General features: G+C 48.1%; 1 protein-coding gene across 3 annotated transcripts in view; it reads left to right on the top strand.

Moving 5' to 3' along the window:
* Nucleotides 1–25233, top strand: part of Igsf3 (immunoglobulin superfamily member 3) — an 87244-nt gene that overhangs the window by 36639 nt on the left and 25372 nt on the right. For 2 of the 3 annotated variants that reach the window (XM_005076519.4, XM_040752145.1), the window contains exons 3-7: nucleotides 12080–12457; nucleotides 14701–15111; nucleotides 19636–20025; nucleotides 21345–21404; nucleotides 23670–24071. In XM_005076519.4, the coding sequence (XP_005076576.1) occupies nucleotides 12080–12457; nucleotides 14701–15111; nucleotides 19636–20025; nucleotides 21345–21404; nucleotides 23670–24071 (1641 nt within the window). The remainder of the gene's footprint in view (nucleotides 1–12079; nucleotides 12458–14700; nucleotides 15112–19635; nucleotides 20026–21344; nucleotides 21405–23669; nucleotides 24072–25233) is intronic. The other variant, XM_013118127.3, reaches the window with a different exon arrangement.

The following is a 25233-nucleotide window of genomic DNA, read 5'->3' as shown; positions in this document are numbered from 1 at the left end:
GAAAATGCTAAATATGTTTCAGGGACCTAACCATCTGTGCTTAAATCCCCACCCTAAGCAGTTAAGTCTGGTTGACAAGACTCCAGGTGCCCATCTGACCACACACTGCTTGACTTGGGTAGAAAGAATACATGCTGTAATGGATCCATGATTTGGAGGACCATTTTAAAAGAAAAGGCTTGGGGAGACCCCCAAAACTGAGCCAAGATGGCTCAGTGGGTGGTTAAGGCTCCTGCTGCACAGCTTAGAGATCTGGAAGACAAGGTGGAGAAGAGAACAGTCTCCAAAAAGTTGTTCCATGATTTGCACAAACACCTGCCCACATAATCACACATGCATGCATACATGCACTAGTAAAAACAACTGCTAATGGCCATGTTGAACCTTCCTGGATACCTGAGCTTGGCCTAGAGAATTTGTAGATTCAACAGTCACAGCAGTGAGCATGTGTGAGCAGAGCCCTTGGAGCTCACGCTGGCTCGGTGAAGGACATGCCCTAGAGGGCGGAGTGTCAGGGAGGCCCTGCAAGAGTCACTGCTGGTGGGGGAACAATTATTGTGAGGTGAAGAATGAAATGTGAATCAGGGTACTTTAGCAGAACCAGGGTCAAACGTCTAGAGTCTGACCTTGCGGTTTATTTCTCTTACACATTTGAGCACAGTAAAACTTTGGAAAGAGGTTTCCATGCAGCAGTTATCACAACAAAGCTTTAGGCATTGCTACATAAACTCCCTAGCAAAATAGCAAAGTACCTTCCACCTTTATAATAAGAATGAATTGTATTGGCTGATAAACAGAGCTCGGGCAAGGCCTAACAAGGATCTGTAATAAGCACAGGGATAGATTTTGTTTATGGAGGATGCAAAGTACAGTGAGCCTCTTTCTTAAGGGTGGGTTCTACTCACGAGAGACAAAGCCCAGGATCGGGGCCTAAATGATGCTCACGATTTGGGCGACTTCAGGAAGACTAGCTCCGTAGAGTAGCAGAAAGATCATCAGGTTAGACAATAGTCACTCCAATCTTCCCAGTGACTGGGCATCGGTCATTTTCTTCCTTTGAAGAAAATAAATAGGTCCATGTGTTTAACAAGCCTGGTTCCTCCATTGCTTTCTCCAGATTGTACCTTCTACAGCACAGGACAAGGGGACAGACGCTTGGCTGAGCAGGGATCAGAGCTACAGAGCTTTCCTCTTGTTAACCTTTGGGCTGCTCTGAGATCCCGCCATGCATCATCTCATATGCACCATCAGCTTTCTGTCCTCGATGCTTCTCCTCTCACCTCAGACACTCGGTAGTTATCAGGATGGGCTCGTCCCTGGTCAATCTACCTGACTACCGAGAGACCCACTGCAGCGCTTCCAGGGGACCAGAGGGACCTTGTCAGGAAGGCATTGGCTAGCAGAGCCTGCCGTGGAGTGCAAAGAGCACTGGAGATTTGCACAGGGAATTTTTGAAAGCTAGAGGGGCTTTCTGGAGTAGAAAATGCTCCGCACCTCTGACCATCCCTCCTGAGAGCCTATGCGCTCCTTGAGGGCTATATATCTCATTTTCTTGGTACTAGAGGGCAGAATGAAGACTGCGTGTTGATGAATGTGGCAGACTGAGTCCCCCCTGGTTTTCTGGGGCAGTGGCCACCTCTTCTTAGTCAGGCCTTGTTCCCGAGGCCATTGGAGAAGCCCTTCCCAGCCTGCTGCCTGCCTCTGGTGCCTGAGTGAGTGACATTTTGACACTGCCCAGGGAGCTCCCCCTCCCCCAGTCTGTTTTCAGCAAGGGTCAGGCCTAGCTTCTTCTAGTGGCCACATTGGGCATCATGCATTGAGGACATGCAGATGACACCCTGCATCTTTTGGGAGGACACACAGGAAGTACTGAAAGGCAGAAGCTGAGGAAGGGTTGCTTCTTCTGGGCCTCCTTGTTTAGGTGGCATGGCGGGGTCAGTGAAGAAAGAGGAACACAGCAGCGACTTTGCCAGAGACAGAGAATCTGGAGAGATTGGAGTCCAAAGCCTGAAGCGGTGGCAGCAGGAGTTGTGGATGACCTGTGACAAGGAGCCTGGCTTGTGCTGGGTCTCTGCGGCAGTCCTTTACAGGAAGTCACACAGAGCTTGTGGTCCATGACTCCCAGTTAGTGGTGCCACGAGGCTGCCCTTTGCAAACCCAGCCCATCCCGTCATTTCTGAGACCAGAGAAAGACTGGGCAGGGTAATTATAAGGCGCACATTTACAGGCAAGTAATCTGATCCATCTTTTAATTTCCCCCATCTAGAAAATAGAAAGCATTCAGCTACAGAAGCATTCAGCATACAGATCCATTCAGACAGAAACACCATGATTGACCAAGTGGGGTGGAGGGAAGTGTCTACCCTGTAGCTATGGGCACTGGGTTGGCGACAGGCTGCAGATTGTCCACTGCTTCCCATCCTTCTGGAAGCTTCCTTCCTGCCGTCTTTAGCATGGGTGTAAGGGGAGAGAGGGATGAGAGGAAGTAGAACTCTGGGCTGCTTCCCTTATCTCTTCAGGAGGGGCAGAATTGAGAGTGTAGAAGGTGTGGTCTTTGGGCTGTGTGATGCTGAGCCTGATGTGAAGTCCTCTGCCAGGGAGCCTGAGCAGCAGAAAGGCGGATGTTGCTTTGGGGATGGTCCTTTACTGGAACTCACACTAAGTGGTCACTGAGACAAAAGCAGGGGAATTGTATCAATTCAGATGAGGAAAACACGCACACACACACACACACACACACAGGTTTGTCAGTAATAAGAAAAAATGCATACATATGTATGTGATCCAAATACCCATCAATATGAGATGACTCTGTGATAGAATATTATAGCTATATAAGGAGTATACATCATTATAAGGTATATTTAATTTTTAAAAAATTTATTTTCCTGCATGTATGTATGTGATCACATGTATGCCTGGTGCCTTTGGAGGCAGAAGACGGTACAGATCTCTTAGAACTGGAGTCATGGCCAGTTGTGAGCCATCACATGGGTGCTGGGAATTGAAATCAGGTCCTCTACAAGAGCAGCCAGTGCTTTTGACTGCTGAGCCATCTCTCCAGCCGCTAAAGTATAATAGTATGGGAGAATTCTGAGCAATGCTGTGTGTTTTCAGTGGTTATATATACATAGCTCTGTATCAAAGGTCTGAGAGAGTTGTCCCTAAGGTACATTTGTGACAATCTGAGAAAATGAAGAAGAGCGGAATCAGTATAGTGATCAGAAGACTTTTGATACTCTGATTAAAAACCTAAAAAAATCAAGCCAGTCTTCTGGCCTAAGTAAGGAGCACAGTGTCTCCAGCTGTGGTGAAGCAGCTTCAGCATTCCCTCGTGAAGGACTGCCTGCCTGGAGCGGAGGCCCTGCCTAAGACGGCAGCTGATGTCCGGGTGTGGGACCGGCCAAGCGCTGGCCATTCAGTACTGCAGGTGTCACAGCACAAAGTCATAGGAGGCAAAGTGAGTCACTGGTAGTTACACCTTCTTAGGAACGGCGTTAATAATTTAACATTTATTAATCATCGTTAGGCCATTTCTATTTTAGGCACCATTGGAGGAGATTCACGTTTTTTTAAAGACTGAAAAGATGAATGGATGAAACCCGTGCCCTTGAGTCTCTCAGTAGGCCAGTCTCCTGCTGGGTCCCTTGACTGTGAATTTGGTATCCCCGCTTCTAGCCTTGCCCTCTGCTCTGTCTTCCAGCTGCCCCCAGAGTGATGATTCAGAAATAGGAATGTGCTCTGTCTCCTGTTTACCTCTGTGCCTTCCTCAGCTCTCAGGTCCTGGAGGAAGATTGCCTTTGTTAACGTCTCTCAGTGCCCTCTCCTGACTGAAATTGAGGTGCCCGGTAGTCACCACAGACCCAGGCCAGCCTCCCGCTCAGCCTGCAACTGCAGCTGTGCTTTCATGTGGCACGCCCTGCTCCACAGCCTCGGAAACAATTCAGTACCGCTAAGTCTGTGGGGCTGTTGTGGACCAGGCCGCGGTGGTTTCACCTGGCACCTTGCTGCTGCCATCATACCTGGTTGGATTGCGGTCCTCAGTGTCATTTCTATCAGGAACACCAGCTTAGATGAAACCATCTTATTTATCCTTCCCTCACATTGATGCCTTGGTATCCATTATCTGGTAGGTTCTGAAAGCCCAGTGAGCAAAAGAGTAGCATGCGCACTGGTTATCTTTGCTGTGTAAACAAATCATCCCCAAACCAAACAACTTAAGACAGTCACTGTGTTGAGCTTAGAGAACGTGCAGAGTGGGAATTTTGGGCCAGGCACAGTGGACTTGGCTGAGGTCCTAGCCAGGGAGGCTCCTACAGCTAGGAGATATATTGCATACTTTGATCATATTTGTCACCCCTAATCCCATCGTCGTACCTCCCCCACCTCTGTTCTCTTCTGGAGGGGCCATTTTGATGAAGGCAAGGACTCAGATACATGTCCATGAGCCTTGGCCGTCTTTGCACCCCACATGTCATACCTGGACCTCAGTTAGCCTGTTTCTGGGTGGGCGTGGCACTGGCCTAGCCATAACCTTCATTTTACATGTGCTTTATTTAGTGCAGGTACATTTAGCTCCACCCCGCCCACTCCCTAGCCTTTGCCTCTGGACTGCAACTTCACTAAATGGATGTCACACCTAACTTGCTGTAAGGTTTAAATCAGGTCATCTGTGCAGGGCTCAGTGTGTCCAGCTGACAAGCTTTGTGTCTGCCTGTCCCCTGGCGTGGAAGAGGGGCTGACAAAGGATCGGGTTTGCTTATCCCACTGAAGGCTCACAGTCCAGGCTCCCCAGATGCTGTCTGTCACTGATGTGTTGCTTGAAATGCCCTTGGGGGTCTTTCCTATCTGGAGACTGTCTTGACTCGCTTAACTGGCCTGGTTTAGGTTCCCCTAGACATCTGGACTCTCTAGGTTCCCATCATTTCCTTCAGGGCCAACTAGGCTAGGAAGCAGATAGGTGCTTTATCACTCATCTCTGATACTCACCGAGCCACGGCGCCGGGGAAAGCCATTAGTCATGTTCTGTGCTATGGAGAAAGTTACTTAACCTCGAAGACCATTTCCTCCTCTGGTAAGAGTAGCTATAATGAAATTGGCCTCATTCAGTCCAGAATGAGTCCAGGTTAGGTAGGGCCTGGCCCTTCCCTGGCCTCGTTCATCTTCATCTTCAAATGCCATATACTCGCTAATTTAAAACCTGGAGAAAAATGAGAAAATGGGGAACAGGAGATGTTTTGGTTCTTGTCACAGGTGAGAGGCAACCCTGCCCTCACTACTTAGCAACTCAATGTGATATTGTGAGTGCTTTGTTATTTTCTAGGGACAGGGTTTCCAGCATATTTCACTGTGTACATTCGCTGTTTTGCATCTTTAGCCCAAAGTTAAACATTAATGTTCCTTTTAATACTCCTATACTTAGAGCTGTCGTGAGACCCATTTTTAGATCAATATCTCATGCTGGTAGAAGTGAGATGAAATTTTAAAATACTCATTTGTTGGCTTTCCAGTATTATTTGCTTTTCAGGGTTCCCCAGGAGACCGGTACATGGTGCATTACATCATTCCTATACTTCATTTCTATGTGTGCATTATGTATATATGTATGTGTCTATATAAGTATGCGTGTGTGTGTGTGTGTGTGTGTGTGTGTGTGTGTGTGTGTGTACGCACACATGTGCACACCTGGAAGTCAGAAGTCAACCTTAGGTGTTATTCCACAAGCACTGCCAACCATTTTATCTTTTTATTTTAATTTTCATTTATGTGTATGGGTGCTGTGCCTGTATCATGTGCATGCCTCATGTCTGCAGAGATTAGAAGAGGTTGTTGGATCCCCTGGAACTAGAGTTCCCAGACCGTTGTCAACTATCATGTGGGTGATGGGAATTGAACCAAAGTCTTCAGAGAATACTCAGTGTTCTGAAAACTAATGAGCTAGTTCCCCAACCCATGTACCTTGGTTTTTGAGATAGAATCTCTGGCTGGCCTGTAACTCCCCAAGTCTGCTAGACTGTCTGGCCAGCAAGATCCAGGGACCTGCCCATTTCCACCTCCCCAAAGCTGAGGTTGTAAGTGGGCACTGTCACACCAGCTTTTTAAATTTATTAATAATATATTTAAATTAGAAACAATCTTAGTTTACATGTCAATCCCAGTTCCCTCTCCCTCCCATCCTTCCATGTCCCTCACTGGACCCCCCCCCCATCCCATCTTCCATCCACTCCCCAGAGAGGGTGAGGCCTTCCATGAGGGATCATCAAAATCTGTCAAGTCACTTTTTTTTTTAATGTATGTTTTGGGGATCAGAATTGAGTCCTCATGCTTACGTGTTAAGCACTTTGCTGACTGAGCTGTCATGAAAGCCCTATTTCCATATTCTAGGTATTTTGTTAAATTAATATACCTGAGTCATGCAGAATCCAGAGTGTTGAGTGAGCATTGATGGGTGGGGCTTGAGCTAAGGTCCTCAAGCTTTTGCAGGAAAACAGGAACGGGAGGGGCTAGAGTCAGTTCAATCGCTGATAGCCACTGATTTAATGAGGCATGCTCCTAGTGCAGGGCCTTTGTGCTTGTCTTGGGCACCATCCCCTGGCACGGTGTATTCATGAACCTAGCAGGCATCCTAACCCACCACCAAGGTGTTCTTTAGATGTGTAGGCCAGGCTGGCCCCGAACTCATGGAGACTTGCCTGGTTTGGACTCAGCCTCCCGAGAATGTTGGGATTAAAGGTGTACACCACCATGCCTGGCCATCACTGAGGGTTTCTGTGTAGGGTTTTCTTACATGGGCATGCTTCATTAAAATCAGTGGCTATTGGTGATTAAACTTACTCTAGCCCCTCCTGTTCCTGTAGGTCTCAGATGGAGCTGAAATTTCCAACCTGCTACTCATGGTCAACTTATTGGAAATTCTAAGGGCCCCACCTTGAGTCGTTTCATTAGCACAAATTTGATATAGTTAGAAGAGGTTCAGCAGGTATTAGAATCCTCCCATCATTAATATTGCAAGGAGTTAGGAGTTCAGGACTTAAGGCTTAGACCAAGGGTGAGAAGCATATGCATATATATCATATATATGTATATATATTTATGTATATGTGTATATATATGCTGTAATATAGATAGTGCATGCAAATGTTTATGCTAGTAACTAAAGAAGACATTTTGTACTGCAGTCAGGTATCATTTTTGTTTTGGGGTAAAGCTTTGGTTTATACTCCTTGCGGAGGAGTGCAATATAAAAAGGGAAATAAAATCACTTGTCATCCTATGACCCGGTATTTATTTTCCAGTCCTTTTTATATGACTATATATGGCACTTTTTCTCTTCTCGTTGCAGAAGTGATATTTTCCTGTTACAAAGCAATCTGAAGAGTACCAAACACCTGAAGTTGTAATTATTTTTTTAAGAATTGTTCCTCATGGGGAGGAACCTGCTGTTGTAGGCTGAGAAGAGTCAGGTGAATGTTGTGGGCGGAGTTGGAAGACTACAGAGTGTGGAAGAGATTAGTCTATTAAGAAAGCTCACTTTATTTCTGTGTTAACGTGTACTCCCTGCTATAATCCTGGCATTTGAGAGGCTGAGGCAGGAGAATTGGCAAAGGTTCAAAACTAGCCTTGCTAACTAGTGAACAGACCGTGTCTGAAAAGCAAATATAAATAAGCAAGAAAACCCTTTCTAAGAACAACCCTATTTTCAGGGATGAAGAGCTGTTTGTTGGGTGGGAGGGAATGACGGACAGTTAATAAACAGGTATTGCCGGCGTGGCTAACTTACAGGACGGGGTTTGTTTATTTGTCAGGACTGATTGTAATCTGCTTCCTGTTTGGACGAGTTGTTCTGACCCTATTGCCCTGCTCATTCAGGCACTTAACACTCTTTACCCTTTGTGGGGGCGGGGTAAGGGATCTGTGCCTGTGTAAGATATAGTTAAGCTCATTGCCATATATTGTATCAGCTGGGGCTCAGCTGCTGTTTTGGACAAGAAAAGACAAGAGGAGAATGGCACTTTGTGCAATCTTCAAAACCCACTGTTGAGAGCTTTCAGTTAGAATGTGTCCGTCCATTTGGGCACCTGACTGGTTCTATTCAGAAAAGAGACGTCTTAAGGCCGACGGGTGTGTGTGTGTGTGTGTGTGTGCGCGCGCGCACACACATGTGAGTATGCACTTGAGGCCAGCATTCAACATCGGATATCTTCCTTGAGTGCTTTCTGCTTTATTTCCTTTGAGACAGGATCTCTTACTGAGCCTGGAGCTCACTGAATCTGCGAGATGGGCTGCACCTGTCTGCACCTTCCCAGCACTGGGATCATAGTTGTGTGCCCATGTCAGCTTGCACATGGGTAATGGGGATCTGAACTCAGGTCCTTATGCTTGTATGGCCAACGAAGCCATCTCCCCAACCCCAAGGCAGACAGTTCTTAAGTCTGATACACATACTCAGGATTACATGGGGACAGTTAAAAATCTTGATGCGTATGCTGAGCTTCATGGGGCTGATGAGATGGTAAGGGCACTTGCCATCAAGCCTTGCGACCTGAGTTCAATCCCTGGAAACCACACGATACAAGGAGAGCATCAGCTCCCCCAGGCTGCAGCCCAGATTGATTACATCAAGGCAGTGACTGTTATTTCCTGAAGCTTTCCCTACCTCAGTGCCCCTGTGATTCCATTGTGGGTCCAAAGATGAGCAGCAGTCCAGAAAGGAAGGTGCTAGAGTTCTCTGACCTGCCCCGTCCCCGTTCTTTGGAATGGGCAGGGCATGTTTGTAGCTGTTCAGGGACAGATCCCTGAAATACAAAGCAGACCGAAGTTCAAGGAGGCCTAATGTCATGATTGTAGTCAAGTCACTTTCATACTCTTGTACATTCCAGGAGTGCTCAAATGTTTGAACTGTCATAATGTATGTGTATTTAAATTTCATAAAAGTACCCAAAACTTGCTGGGAGGTGGTGGTGTAAGCCTTTAATCCCAGCACTTGAGAGGCAGGGGCAGGGGCAGAGAGGCAGAGAGGCAGAGAGGCAGAGGCAGGTGGATCTCTGTGAGTTCGAGACCAGCCTGGTCTACAAATCAAGTTCCAGAATAGTCAGCACTGTTACACAGAGAAACCCTGTCTGGGGGGGGGAGGGTTCTGGGGATAGGACCGGGGGACACGGACAAACAAAAAGTACCCAATAGGTGCCAAATTTTACTGTTGAAAATTTGCCTTCTCTGTGACTTTAAATATAGTAATGACTGTCATCAAGCAGGTTTACATGTCACTTTGTCCTGCTTAGGTATTCTCTTCCCGTGTGTGTGTTTGTTTGCAGGGGACTGGGCGTGGGAGGAGTTTCAGTGCAGGGTATGTGTGTGCACATGCATAGACATACATGTACATGTATATGGAGAAGAAAGTCAATGATGGGTATCTTTCTTAATCACTTTTTTTTTTTTTTTGGTTTTTTGAGACAGGGTTTCTCCTTGTAGCTTTGGAGCCTGTCCTGGCACTCACTCTATAGGCCAGACTGACCTCAAACTCACAGAAATCTGCCTGCCTCTGCCTCCTCAGTGCTGGGATTCAAGGCACGGGCGACTACCCTCCCCCCACCCCATCACCTTTAGACCTTATTCTTTGAGACAAAGTCTCTCATTAAAACTCGGAGCTCCCCCTTGCTCTGCCCACTACACGGAAGTTGGCTAACTCTGTTGGCCAGCAAGTCCTAGGGCAACCTCCTAACACTACCTTCCCAGTGCTGGGATTACAGATGTGGGTTACCATGCCTAGCCAGCGGGCGCTGGAGCTAAGTTCAGCTCCTATTCTTGTGTTGTAAGCACATTAACCAACTAAGCTCTCTCCTTAACCCCTCCCTGCCCTTTGTAAAACAAGCAAACAAAAAAAGGATTATTATTATTATTTTTTGTTCGCACAGCTGGCCTTTGGAAGTCTGATGTCCTGCAGAGTAGACTAGCTGGCTTTGAGGCCTGAGGGCCGTCTGGACTGGACTGAGCTATGCCCGCTAGGACTGACGTTATCCCACCTCTGTAAGAGCTGAGTCGGCTTGAGCTAAGTTTCTACTGAGCAGAAGGAAAAGTTTCGTGGGAGTGGACTGCATTTGCGTAGTGTGAGCAACCTTGATGTGCTCATTCACAGGAGGCTACAGAGTGTCCCTGAGCAGTTGTCAACCAAGGCCTGTCTCCAGATCCAGGTCCCTCGTGTGCTTCCGCCACTTTGAGACAGCATCTTCTTATTGAGTACTGATTGGTGAGAGACTTTATGTCATCTTTTCCATCTTGCACACGAGGAAACTGAGGCTTGGAGGCCGTAAGAAGCTTATCCAAGGTCTCAGCTGGTGAGTGACAGCCAGCGTTGCAACACCGGCCTCTCAGAAGTCCTCTTATAAGATGAGACCAAGGTCTGGAGACAAATGCACACCCACGATGACACGGCTGTGCCTGGTCTGAGCTGTGCTAACCTCTGAGGCCAGGCCTCAGATGCTCTTTCTGCCACACATTGCTGTCTCTGCCATCTGCCACACCCAGCTGCTGCCCAGGGAGCATGCAGAGGTGCCTCTCCGTGTTTGAGTGGCTCAGGACTAATCAGCTACAGCAATCCGTTTTCCTCTCCTCCCCCTCTTAGCCCTCCTTCATCTTCTTTTTTAGTTTTCTTGGGACAGGGTTTCTCTGAGTAGCCCTGGCTGTCCTGGAACTTTCTCTGTGTCTGGTCTGAGGCTGTTCTTGAACTCACAGTGTCCACCTGCCTCTGTCGCCTGAGTGCTGGGATGGAAAGTGTCCGCTGCCACTGCCCAACTAACAGTCAGTTTCTATTGTAATAAAATCCCACAGCGGAGTGTTTCATTCTGAGAAGCAGTTTCCTTAGCCCATGGTTTTAGAGAACAAAGGCCAGAGACTGTTGGTTGGTGGTGTTTCTGGTGAGGGCCCTCTTGACCGTGTCACAACATGGTGATGGACCTGGCAGGAAAATGTAGTGTGTCAGAGTGAGTAACCATCTTATAGCGAGGCAGGAAGCCAGAGATGGAGGGTTTGGGTTTTTTGTTTGTCTGTTTTTAATAACAGTGCACCCTTGTGAAAGCTAACTCATCCCAGCTACTAGCCTTGATCCCTTCTAGTGATCCCCTGGCCTCTTCTTACCGAGGCCCGAGCTCTTGAAGGCTCCACCCTACTCTCTTCTCCCTGCAAAGGCTCAGCTTCCAGTATGCGAACCCCTTCCTTGTGGAGCACACCCAGACCCTGTCGGAAGCATAGCCCATGGCATGGGCTGAGAAGCTTGAGTCTCCATACTTAACTTTTGCCCCTGCCAAGAAGATGCAGTGTGAAGGCATAGAGGGGGTGGGTAGGCAGAGGCAGAAGTGACCTTGGAGAGCTGTGCCGGAACCAAGAGGCAGGGGCTCGGTGGGTCAGTCAGGGCTAAGAGCCCAAGGGCAGCTAACTGTTTCTTCCTAGGCTCTGCCTCTCTCTGCATGGTCAGCTGGCGGGAGTCTGCTCAGCTTCACATTACTCCCTATGAACCGACAGCCATTGCAGGATCTGCCTGCCTCTGTTTGTACAGGGAAAAGGGGATGCTCCTTGGGATGAGCTGGAAATAAAGAACGCAGCCCCGCCCCCACCCCAAGAAGGACTCAATGACTTTCTTGGGCCAGCCCTGCTAATCATGGGAGAAACATTTAATTTCAGCCGGATCACAAGGCGGTTGCTTTTATTTGTTTTTGGCTGAATTTGTGCCAAGGATTCAACTCTTCCTGTTCATTTTATTAAAAACTTTATAAACAGCACTAATAAGTAGATATAAAACTGCCGTATAAATGACAGAGAGACCAAATGAAATTCACAAGGGTCAGTGTTGAATAAGTAACAGGCCCACGTCCTTGTGCGATCAAATTCTCATATATGCAAATTAGATACAGAGCTTTACTACAGTGTTTTAATTAATATTTATAAATCACAGAGTGCCTTGGAAAGGGCCAGTAACCTATTTATATTGCCATCATGTCACACAAATAACAATCCTCTGGGGACTAGGGTCTGTTTTGCATTTGGTCAGAAAAGTAAACACACTGTTGTGTCTGTCTCCCCTTAGGTGCGGTGTCAGCGCAGCGACAGGTCACCGTCCAGGAAGGACCCTTGTACCGCACAGAGGGCTCCCACATCACCATTTGGTGCAATGTGAGTGGCTACCAGGGTCCCTCTGAGCAGAACTTCCAGTGGTCCATTTACCTGCCCTCCGCCCCTGAGCGTGAAGTGCAAATTGTGAGCACGGTGGACTCCTCCTTCCCTTACGCTATCTACACCCAACGAGTCCTAGGTGGGAAGATCTACGTGGAGAGAATTCAGGGGAACTCGGTCTTACTTCACATCACAGAGCTGCAAGCCCGGGATGCGGGGGAGTATGAATGTCACACCCCCAACACTGATGAGCGCTACTTTGGAAGTTACAGTGCCAAGATGAACCTAGTGGGTAAGGAGACACTGCATCTGGGTGGCCAGTGTCAGGCCTGAGTCCCTTCTGTTGCCATACACTTTTGCTACTTACTGTATGACTGAAAAAAAATCCCTAAATGTCTTAGCATGCATTAGGAAGCACAAGTGAGCACAATTTCTGTGTACACTTGTGAACACTGTTTTAAGGCTGACACTTGGGAAGGTTTTTGTGCAAACATTAAGAACCAGACCTTTCCTGGTGAAAGGCGAGCTCCGGGTGTGGTGCCGCATGCCTGTATCTTCAGCATCCAGGAGTGCCCTGCAGCAAGGACATTTGTGGGTAACATTTTGGATGCATGGCTTGAAGGTAAAGTGGGTGAGATCAGCAGGAAGGAGGCGAAGCCCCTATAGAGCAGGGGCAAAGTTCCCACCCCAGCAGAAGGAAGCGACAGTCCATCTAACAGGAAGATCGCAACAGAAGTGCAGTAATGTGTGTGAGGGAAATCTCAGGGGAGTTTCTGCTCATATACTGTGAGTTCCAGATGCTCAGAGGGGAGAGAGTGATAGAGGAATGAGATCGGTTTGAGGTACAGTAAGTGATTTTAGTGGACAACAGGGGTGGATTCTCCTACAGGTGTAATGGTTCTTTTGGGAACCGAGTGGATCTCAGAGACAGACAGTAGCTTGTGACTGAAGCTGCCCACGAGTAGGCGTGTATTTTAAACTTCTTCCCTGTTGACACACATTTAATTAATAGCAAATCCAGAGAAGAAATAGTAAGAGCGCCTTCAGCAGGCCTGATCTTTGGGCAGACAGGCATTGGAATATTGCTGCTCGGGTCATCTACTACTATCCAAAGGACCTTTCTTTGATGTGAAGTAATCGGAACACTCAATTTTGGGTCCTTATTTTGAGGTGAAATGCCCTGGACTCCATTTCTCAGAAATGATGAGCAAAAAAGACAGGTTTTGAGGTGCAGAGCCAGAGTAGGGTTCCAGGTACCCAGACCTCCCTGGCTGCATGCTAAGAAGCTATGAACTGCCTGTCTCTCTCAGTGCTCTCTGTATGTTGGAGAAGATGTAAGCTGGAAGACAGGGGAGCATTTAGTGCAGACACCCCTGGCTACGCAGTGCTGGTGAGATGGGACAGCCAACAGCAAGGCTGTTGTTGTTTGTACCCACGCCCTGATCTCTACTGTTTCACAGTTAAGCAGGACGTGCTGGTAGGTCCTGTCAAGGAGGACCCTGCCTTTGCTTATGTTTAGCTTCTGTAATGAGCCTGTTGTCTTTGTAAGCCTCAATCCTGGGACAGGCATAGGGGGAAAACATAACCTTGTCTTGACTGGAGCGCCTTTATCAGGCTGCAGAGGCAACGCAGTGGAGGTGGCAGTTAGTCTTCAGAAACATAAAGGTCAGAATAAAACTCCAGTGACGGGACACAGCAGTGGCTTCATTTGCCCAGATCCTCTGGGTGCTGTGACCTCCTTCTGCTGTGGGCCACACTGATGAATCATGAGAAGGGGAACAGGCCAGGGTTAGTGGTGCCCATTTATAATCCAGCCACTGGGAAGGCTGAGGCTGGAAGATCACAAGTTCAAGGCCACCTTGGACAACATAGTGAGACTCTGACTACAAATTGAAGAGGCAGAGTCTGGGCTCGTGGCTCAGTGGTGGAGCACTCGCCTATTAGGCATGAGGTCCTAGGTTCTATCCCCATACAAGGGGGAAATAGGGAATAATGATGGCCTTCTGTGTTCCCACTCCCCATTGTCCTTCTAAGCACCATGCATTGATGGGGTAAACTGGGAGATGGGATGGAGAGTGGTCCCAGAAGGGAAAACGGAAGGCTGTATAGGAATGAAAAGCCAGAAGGCCAGGAGCCGTTCCCAGTCAGAAGTGAGACTAAGGTACCTCGAAGCAATACCAACATCAACAACACATCTTATTAGACCTCAGTGATTATTCTTATACCATATTCTCAGGGAGTTCTTTGTTGTACACATTTTCAAAATAAAATCTATCTTTGCTCTGAGTGTCATTAAAATACCAAGCAGGCATCAGCCAATGCCAAAAATATTATCTTGGCTGTTATAAAAGAAAAGCGTATTTAGGTTTATATGCCTTTGGGGGTTGTCTGTGGCCTTGAATCCGTTGTCAGAGCTGCCTCTGTTGAGGCAGTAACAGTGGTTTCTGTGTGGAGTAGGACCCTTGCCTCCTGGAAGGTAAGTCTCAGGTTCTGTAGCCTTGTAAACATTCTCCGTGGGAACATTCTATGTTACAGTGATCCCAGATTCCCTGCAGACCACAGCTGTCCCCCAAACTCTGCACAAAGTGGAACAGGACCCCCTGGAGCTCAGTTGTGAAGTGGCCACTGAGAGCGACCAGCACAGCCACCTCTCAGTATCCTGGCTTCGGCGGAAGGGTGGCGAGAAGCCTGTGGAGGTCATTGCCCTGAGTCGAGACTTCGTCCTACACTCCAGCAGCGAATATGCCCAGAGGCAGAGCCTGGGGGAGGTGCGGCTGGACAAGCTGGGGAGAACCACCTTCCGCCTCACCATCTTCCACCTGCAGCCTTCTGACCAGGGCGAGTTCTACTGTGAGGCTGCCGAGTGGATCCAGGATCCAGATGGCTCTTGGTATGCCATGACCAGGAAGCGCTCTGAGGGTGCTGTCGTCAACATCCAGCCTACCGGTCAGTCTCTCTCAGTTTCTTGTCCTCTACCTGGTGGGGAGTTAGACACCAGGGGGGTGTGGGGACACCTTGTCCGGTGACCATGACAATGTTGCAGGGTTTTGGGTGAGGTTAGAGATGGTTGTAATATCAACTGGAAAAAACAAGCATACACAGACCCAACTTGCCATGAGCCACAGACAGCTGCCCACACTGGTCTCCTGCTCATTGCCGTGTTTCCTTACTATGACATCATACAGTATTTTGAATAAGAAATTTGATTTTTAAAAATGAGAAATTTTGCAGAAAAATGTGACTGGAGAGTAACCAAGAGCACTTAGTGCTATTGTAGAGGACCCAGGTTCAATTCCTAGCTCCCACTTAGTTGGTCACAACTATTCCTAACTTCAGTCCCAGGGGATCCTTTGCTCTCTTTTGATGTCCAAGCACACATATGATATACACATATACATGCAGACAAGACACATGTAAAATTAAATGAGTAACCTTTTTTTAAAAAAATTTAAAAATGAGAGATTTCACAGAAAATCTTTGTGTCCCATTTGTGTTAGCCATGATGCTACCCAGTATGATGATATTTCAATTGCAGAGGACATTTGAGGTGAAAAGTCTTCTGTTGGATGTGTGAAATTACAAACTAAGGAGATGTTAGTGTACTATTATTTTTATATTAATATTCTTGCCAATTTTTTTTAGAACTTGTAAATGCTTTAACACATATTGTGATGTCTGTGAGGCAAGTTAGGATGGCTTTCTCATATTGTAGGTGAGCGTAGTGAATGCAGAACATGCTGTGGTGTGTCCCGGGGAATAATCAGAGGGTGTGCTGTGAGGCTGGTGTAGAGTATTATATTAGGTCCTGCCAAGGACACTTTGTCAAGGGAAGGCCTGGGTAGGGTCCCTGAGGGGAAAGAATGGCTGAGGAAGTATGGTGGCCTGGCAAGCCGAAGTTTTCCACAGCTTCTCTTGGTGTTTCCTGAGACTCCAGGTTCTACTCCAGGTTCTTGCACCTGCAGAGCTCCGGTTAGAACAAATGCAGTTGTCTTGCATTGGCTGAGCTGAGGGAGGTTCTCATGGGGGCCTGGCTTTGGTTGGAGGATGGTCATCTTGCTATCACTGGGGTGGCGGAGGGCATTTGAGAGCAATGCTTCACAGTCACCTAATACCATACTTTCTGACATCCCTGAAGTCCCTCCTCAGAGACTCCTGGGGGTGCGGCTGGGAAACTGTGTTTCTGATGTACTTACTTCCCACGTTGTTCTTTACCTGTCTACTGTTGTAATTCAAAAACAGTAGCTTGAGAGGGAGAAGGACACCATGTGACAGGATTCAAGCAGAGGGTTTTTTTTTAAAATCAGGGAAAGAGATCAAATAAAATAGAAAGGGGAGTGGGGGGAGACTGGCCTCCTGGGACAGGAGCAGCAGGAGAGATGGCATAGGGGCACAGAGGGAGAGGGAGAGGGGGAAGAGGGAGAGAGAGAAAGAGAGAGAGAAGGATGGGAGGTGGGCAGGGCCCTTTTAAAAGGGAACATAGTGAATGTGCACAGGTGGTGCTCTTAGTGACTGCAGCTGAGGATGTATCCTGTCAGAACTCCAAGAACAGGCCAGTATAGCTGCCCAGATACTAACAGCTACATTTTATCTTGCACAGCTCTAGAGGAGGCAGGGCTGAGAGCATCCTCTGGACACTTGGATTCTTGGTGAAAAGAGCACACGTGATTCATACTTGGGACCAGGGCTCTTAGTGGCTTCTGGGTCTTCTAATATTAAGTTTATCCAAGAGGCTTTAGTTCCTGTTTATCATTTTCCTTCCTGGTTAGTTTTAAGATCAGTGTCAAAAAGTCTGGGCCTAATTTCAGGTCTTAGTGCTTCTAAATTAGGTTGCATCAGCTAATCTTCTTTATTTTAATCTTACCAATTTAGAATTAGGACATTTTGAATTTGCCCTGCAAATATATTCAGACTAAGCCAGCAAAGGAAAATTTTAATGGAAAAAAATGTTGATAACTTCACTGAGTGTTCCTGTCCAGGCTCAGGAGCTGCATCCACCTTCCAGTCTTCTTCATGTTTATTCCCACAGACATTAGTCTTTATAGCATGGAAGGTGTGGTGCAAGCACCGGGGGTGCCAAGGTGAATGACGGTGCTCTGTGCACTTAGGGTGGTAAGTGCCAGGTGAGCAGTGAAGGCTGTTTCTGCTCTACATTTTCTCTGCATAAGATGGCTGTTACAGCAAACCTGGGAATTCCAGTTTCTCTGGTGACTTGAACTGTGTCAAGGTTGAGCAGACAGCAGCAGGAAATGTGAGAGGGCATAGGTCATTTGGTAGGTGGCAGCAGAAGTGACCAGATGTTGGGTTCTAGATTGAGCAGTAGGGAACGGAAGGGAAGGGAAGGGAAGGGGAGGGGAGAAGAGGGAGGGGAGGGGAGGGGAGGGGAAGGGAAGGAAAGGGAAGGGAAAGGAAGTGAAGGGAAGGGAAGGGAAAGGAAGTGAAGGGAAGGGAAGGGAAGAGAAAGGAAGGGAAGGGATGGGAAGAGAAGGGAAGGGAAGGAACGGGAAGGGAAGGGAGGGGGAAGTACGTGCAGCTATGTGCTGTGAGGTCGAGAATGGACTTGACTCTGTGTCAAGAGTAGTCAAGCCATTCTTCTTGGAACTCTGGGGGGCACCTGAGAGGTGCACTTGGGTGAGTGTGCTTTCTCACATGGATGTGTGGGAACCAGTGGGTAGAGGACAAGAACCTGTCTGCCCCTCTTTGTCTTTAGCCATGTTTGTCCTATTGAGCAGTAATGATTTTCCATGAAGTAAGGGAGGTCCCCTCTGCTTACACCTCTTGATGAAGTTGGAAAACCCCCACTGCAGGGAATAGAGATTTTGACCAGGAATTAACCACCTGATTGGTAATTTAGAAGGAAGAGCTCAGCCGTGTGTGTTGGGGGGGGCATGTGGAAATTCTAACAGGGTGGTTATGACGTCAAGAGACAGGGCTGTGAAGAACTCATAGGGCCAGGCTGTGGAGGTCTGGGAGGGGAGACGGAAGGAGAGAGGTGATGAAGGAATCGTCTGTGGTTCCCTGAACTGTGGGAAGGAAAGGTGGATGAAGGGCCATGAGGACATGCAGAGCCCTGCTGGGAGGTTTGCTTACTTGTTAGCACTGGTTGTCTTAGTAACCAAGTGAAGGGATCCACCTTGTAAGCAGACTCTCAGAGACAGTCACAGCACAACACACTCATGTGTCACTGGACAGGCACACCCAGAGCTGTTAAAGACAGAACCTGCAAGTGAGGTTCTGGAAAGCTCATGGGGTAAGACTAGGAACAAGTTCGAGAGATCCATGGCAGCAGGAGGGAGAGGCTGAGCTGGACTCGAGTAGAGAAATGCTTGCTTGGCTCTCACGATCCATTTCCACAGGAAAACAGAACTGTCCTGTGCTTCGAGAGCATGAGGGATGGGTTGGAGCTAACTGAGTGAGGCATGGGTCTTGAAGATGGTAGTGATGGCCTGGAAATGCTCCAGAGGGAAGGCCACTGTGGTGTTGAGGTTGCTGAATCCTTAGAAAGTTCACACACCACTGTGATGTGATTTCTCCCCCATAGTCTGTCTCTACAAGGAACACATCTAGAACTGGAAGGAGCTATGAGCTACAGGCTCCCACAGCAAGGGGAGATGATACCACTTCCTCCCAGTCTCAAATCCTCGTCCTGTCCCCTCACTTTCACCTTGAGTGCCTCCTGATAGAGGTGACCTCCCTTGAGTCGACCATCATCTGTGTACTGTTTCTTGGAGATGTGTGATGCTGTTCACAGTGATGATACCTGCCCCCCTCCCCCGAGCACGCCTAGATAGATCCAGCTCTTGGAAGAGTCCCTGCCTTGATCCTTGGCCATTCTCAGAGGTGCCTGGCTGTTAGTGGAAGTAGATTCTTTCCTGCTGTCTGCTGAAGTCATGACCTGGCAGTTTGTAGGCTAGTACAAAGGCACTCTGTGAGATACAGCCTGTTTGTCTTGCCCATTTCTAGTTTTCAGTGTTCTTACTGTAGTGGTAGAGAGGAGAATCTCAGTAAATTCGTCTGAGTGTTGACTAGAATTGGGGTCAGCACCTAGACCACACTAATTTTGTCTCCTAGGCCTCTGTGAGGTGAGTCCTACGGTATCTGCTGAACAAACAGACATACATGTAATCACATTTCTCTAGCAGAGCTCAGGCCTGACCTTTGCCACCTGCCATCTAAGTGAGGCTAGGCTTGTCTTCAGGCACTGGAGGTGTAATCTAGGGCAACATACTTTATGACAGAGCCCTGTTGGTCTAGATGGGAGTAGTAAGCTCCTAAGACTGCCTGGGTTTGGCTGAGATTCTGGTATTTAAGGATTTGTGTGGCTGGAGTTGGATTTTCTCTCAAGATGAATACTGAGTCATCTCTGTGGTTCGTGTCATGAAGGAGTTCAGGGGAATGAGGATTTCCTGAAGCAGTTTGGTGGACTACAGCTCTCATTTGCCCAGAATGCATCCAGTTTGTTTGTGTTCCCAGACAAAGAGTTTACTGTGCGTCTGGAGACCGATAAGAGGCTGCACACAGTGGGCGAGCCAGTGGAGTTCAGATGTATCCTAGAGGCTCAGAACATTCCCGACCGGTACTTTGCCGTCTCCTGGGCCTTCAACAGCTCACTCATCGCCACCATGGGACCTAATGCTGTGCCGGTCCTCAACAGTGAATTTGCCCACCGTGAAGCCAAAGGACAGCTTAAAGTGGCCAAAGAGAGTGACGGCGTCTTTGTGCTGAAGATATACCACCTCCGCCAGGAAGACAGTGGCAAATACAACTGCCGGGTGACGGAGCGAGAGAAGACTGTCACCGGCGAGTTCATCGACAAGGAAAGCAAGCGTCCCAAGAACATCCCTATTGTCGTCCTTCCTCTCAGTAAGTAGAAGTGCGCCGCTTACTAGCTCCCAGTGCAGTGACTAGTGACATCTTGGAGAAGTTATGAGAGAGAGAATATCTTTAGGGACAAGGGGCAGAATTTGGAATAAAGATGATCAGAGAGAAGGCCTCTCCATCTCCTTCAGCCCCAAGTCTACAAAACAGCAGGGGCATGTCTTGGCTGGAGATGGTACCTGCAGACTTGAGCTCAAGCAGCTTGGTGTAAAACACCAGCCTTGCTTGCCAGCTCAGCTTGGAGGAAGACCAGGAAGTCATTTGCTTCTCTGGGGGAATTAAATCCCAGAAGAAGTGGGCAGAGGCCTGCCTTGAAATCTCACTTAAGGAGAGTTCATCTCTTACGGGAGGATTTGGGTATCATCAGCTGCACTACTAAGAAGGATTTGCTATCTGGGCTTTTCCAGGTATCAAGGCAGGTATTTCCCTAATTGTCTCTTCTGTACTGAAATTGCATTGTTAAAAATAAGTGGGTGGTGGAGCTCTCACCAGCGTGCACTTATTGTTAGATTCATCCTAATGTGACATGGTAGTCAGTGGATGGGGTCTCTGTCTTACTGGAGTATGCTTCGAGAGCTTGAACCTCTCAAGGCTGTCCCAGGGACTCTGCCTCCATGCACACTGACAGAGTCAGGATGGGTCGTACTCTTCTGGGAACTTCAGAGATGAACAGTGTGTATGCATGCCGAGTTTAAATGTCCGTAGTGTCAAGACGCTCTTATTAATCTCTTTCCTCTCACAGTTCTATTTTTAGCAAAAAGTTAATCAAAACTTACAATGCTCTGATTTTAAGCAAGATGGTCCAGTTTAAGAACTAACCTTGAACTTTTCTTAGCTCCCAGGACTGTTCCTCCTCTTAGCCTTATAATGATTTCCTTTACATTCTTATTTACACATCTATGTATTCAAAATGTTTCTCTGTTAAGTGTGAAGTCCAAAGGAGGAGTGCTGTCACCCTTCTTTCTTTTTTCATCAATGGGGTTGTACTTTTAACACACACACACACACACCCTTGAACTCTTGGGCTTTCCTCGCAATTGCATGGTGCTTTGCATAGAGTAGGTGCTTGCTAAATATATGTACAGTTGAAGCTACCAGATTGAATGCCCACACTCTCTATCCTGTTTTCCTGTGCTTGCCCTAACCACAGACTCGATGCTTTCAGACTAATCTCATTGTTTCGTAAGGATGGCATGAAGGGCAGCCACGCTGTTTGCTTCCTTTACCTTTTGTACTAAAAGATTTCCCCCAGTCCTTCCAAGAACTTGTTTGATGATCTGTGGCCTGCTATATTGCTTTTCCAGCAGATAACTGGGTAGTTAAAGTCCCCCAGCAGCACCAGATCCTGCCCCAAGGCCACTTGGGTAAGTCTACTGAAGAACAACAATCAATCGGTAATGGTGATAATGCCCTGGACTTTAATGGCACCTTTCTTCCTAAGAACCCAAAGTGCTTCTGCATAAATGATCTCTCTGCTCTCAAGCCTCCAATTCCTGTAGAAGCTAGTGTTACATCCATCTTGTGAATGGAGACATCAGAGCACACACAGGGAAGTGTCTGATCCGATTGTTCAGTTAGTGGTTGAGCTTGCAATTGCATTAGGAACATTTGCTCTAACTCCGAACCCGCTGCTCTGCGCTTAGCCTGTGCTCCGCCAGCAGCCTCCTGATTGGAAATTTCATTTATGAGTACACATTCCGATTTTCATTAGTTCTGTCTTAGTTTTCATTCAGTGTGGAGGATTTTAACTGGTTGGCTACCCTGTTATAAACCTGGGAACCTGTATAAATAGTTACAAAGGGCAGTGCAGCACCAGATCTGTGTTTGCCCGTGCCTCGGCTGCCAGAAGGCTCTCCTTCTATTTAGGCTTATAACCTTTCTCCAAGCAGTCATCCAGAATGTCCTTAAGAGTCCCCTGGGGTGACAGTAGGGCATACAACTAATGTTCTACAGGTCATGCTGTGTAAGGCAGACAGAAGGTTTTCTTCCTTGATGCCAAGTGGCCTTTGTGTCTCTCACCTTGAATTGAAAGCAGCGAGGGAGAGTGTTGCCGGTGACAAAGCACAGGGCTGTAACCCAGCAGTAGAATGGCTGCAGAGCATCCCTGAGCCTTAGGTTCAACCCTCAGCCCTGCCCGTCTCCCCATTTCATCCTCTCCATGCCGTGACCCCAAGGAGGCACTAGCAGAATCCCAGCTGTCACACGGTAAACCGAGGCTTGGGAGGAACACCAACATTCCGCAGTCAAAAGGTGGTGCTGCGGACCCTGGGCAGGTTGTCCTCCTGAAGACTGCCTTTCCCACCTTGTCCAGACCCCCTTTGTGGGAAACAGGCACAGCACACGCACTGTGACAAGAGCTGGGCGCGGAGGCCTGGCACTCTTCTCTTCGGTTTCTGTCTGTGGGGGAAATGAAGGGGAGCAGGATGCAGGGGATCTGAAGGCTGCCGTGATTGGGTGTGCCTCTTGATCTGGGCTTTGACTTAATCGATTGTCAGCGGTGCCTAGAAAATGGAATCCAAATTGATTATGACACTAATGCTTTGTGTTGGTTAATTCTTATGAGCTCATTGAACTCAAGATAGGTAATTATACAGAATAATATATGCATAATTAAGAAAGTGTTAGCCATCCTGTTCATGAAAGCAGAGATAGCCCTGAGTGTAGTAATATCAGTCATGATTGTGACTAGTGCCTTTCAAACAGTACTGTGCATTACACAATCCATGTACATTGTCTTCCTTGCCTTTTCATCCTTTGTAAGTTAAAAATGCTGTCTTACAGAAGACAGAGCTGAGGCTTGTAGAGTTTACATCATCCCCTTGACTGAGACTAGCTATTCCAAAGGAGCGGCAAAGGCTAGACCAAGCTAGGCCAAGAGTGGGGTTCTTACCCCCAGCTTTGCTTGGCATACCGTCAGGGTGGGGAGCAGAGGTGCCCCGAGCCTGAGGGAGAGAGTTTAATAGGAGAGCGGTAGACAGTGGGTCGCTGGCTGGGGCTCACTCCCCTGTTTAAATGAAAGTGTGAAACACTCTCCACGCCCTCTGTGAGAGCAGACCGTCTGGGCCCCATTTCCCACACTCAAGCACATGCCATCTCCCAAACACTTCCTGACAGTTTTTCCTACTTCCTAATATTTCCCTGAAGGATTCAAATGGCATGCTAAGGATGTTTATAGCTTTTGTTGGACTGCTGTAGCCCCAAGTGGTGGGAGATTGAGGTGCAGTAGGGTTTGGAAGTTATTCTTCATGCCGAAACTCCAAGCCAAAAGCCCTGAACTGCATCTGAACAGGCCACCCACGGACCATTTTATGCTATCAACATCCTGTCATTGTATTATTCTATTTCTCAGCTTCAGATTCACTGTTAGGTCTTAGGATCTCATTTTCCCATTACACTACCCAAAGCAAGAGCAGTCCAGGCTACCAGATCTAGGGGGCAGTGCCCAGTTTGAACCAGCCAGATCTTACAACAGTAAGTTGTGTTTCAGAACAAATCAGAGTGTTTTGAATCCTTTGGGCTTCCCTATCAGGATCATGGGATTCTGTTTGCATCCTTCTTCCTGTGTCATCTGTGAGGAGGGCGCCATGGAGACTGTAAAACCCCAGTGTGGCACTCTCTCTTCTCCCCAGAAAGCAGCATCTCCGTGGAGGTGGCCAGTAATGCCAGCGTCATCCTCGAGGGTGAGGACCTGCACTTCTCCTGTAGTGTCCGCACAGTGGGCAGATTGCAGGGCCGCTTCTCTGTCATCTGGCAGCTTGTGGATAGGCAGAACCGCCGCAGCAACGTCATGTGGCTGGACCGGGATGGCACCGTGCAGCCAGGCTCATCCTACTGGGAGCGCAGCAGCTTTGGGGGCATCCAGATGGAGCAGGTGCAGCCCAACTCCTTCAGCCTGGGCATCTTCAACAGCAGGAAGGAAGACGAGGGCCAGTACGAATGCCATGTGACGGAGTGGGTGCGGGCCGTGGATGGAGAGTGGCAGATTGTGGGAGAGCGCCGCGCCAGCACACTAGTCTCCATCACAGCCCTTGGTGAGTGAGCAGCGGGGCCATGGCAGGTGCTTCTGTGTCAGGCTTCCTTCTCTGTTGTCAGTTCTGGTTGGTGGAGGGCCTGGGGAGATTCCTCAGTGGTTAAAGGGTTTATTCTGTAAGCATAGAGACCTGGGATTCAGGTTCATAGAGCCCCAGGAAAATGTTGAGTGGCTCAGTGTCATGCCTGTAATTCCAGCCTCAGAAGCAGACATGCGCTCCTTACAGCAAGCTAGCCATCGAGAGCAGCCATACCAGTGAGCTCGGGGGTTTGAGAGACCCTGCCTCAATGAATAAGGGGGAAGAACAATGAGGATGCCTGACATCAAACTCAGGAGTGCGTACATGCATATGCACGTGCAGCCACATACAAGCATGCATATACTCTTATGTGCATCTCTACACACACACACACATGCACACCCATGCACACACGCATGCACACATGCATGCACGCTCGCACGCGGTAAAAAGGAAAACATGTTCTGATTGGAGATGATGGCATCTTCTAGAGATTTCCTTGAAGGGTTTCTAGGGGAGTATGTGCAGAGTTGAGGAAACTAACAGTAGAGGGTGGGTGACATATGGGGCTAGTGACTCCTGTGGACTGTTACCACCCCTGGAGTTGGGGGCATGGGGATTCTAGTCAGATTAGTGTCAGCAACTGGCAGGACGTGCCTGTGGCAAAACTGCCTGGAAGAGAGAAATGGCCAGGTACAGTGACAAGCTTCTCCTGCCCACAGAGTGTCTTGCCCAGCTGCTCACAGCCCAGCCCTCCCAAAAGTGACTGAACAGGATGGAAATTGCATCGCCAACAATACAACATTTGCCCCGTGTCTGGCTGAGTCTCAGCACTCATCTCAGTTGCCCCATTTAGTGTGTTTTATCTCCTCCTCTGTAAAGCCCCCACTTAAGAAAAAAAAACCATTTCCTCATTTGCATGGAGTAAAAAGATACCTTGAGATTTGCGGAACCAAATAATATTAGGTTTGCTTCTCACGGGGTATCCAAAACAGCTTCTGCCAGTGTTATCTGCCAGATACAATGGGTCTACCACATTTTAAAAGACCAGCCCGCTACTTTGCTGGGAAGATAACTTAGTTTGTCAGGAAGCTTTGTCAGTCCCCATTCTCAGGGACTGTGTCACCACCTTCCCTCAGGTAAG

The sequence above is a fragment of the Mesocricetus auratus genome, unplaced genomic scaffold, assembly GCF_017639785.1.
Source record: "Mesocricetus auratus isolate SY011 unplaced genomic scaffold, BCM_Maur_2.0 Super-Scaffold_100009, whole genome shotgun sequence".
In the NCBI taxonomy this organism is placed as follows: Eukaryota; Metazoa; Chordata; class Mammalia; order Rodentia; family Cricetidae; genus Mesocricetus; species Mesocricetus auratus.
This window is presented reverse-complemented; position numbering and strand designations above follow the sequence as displayed.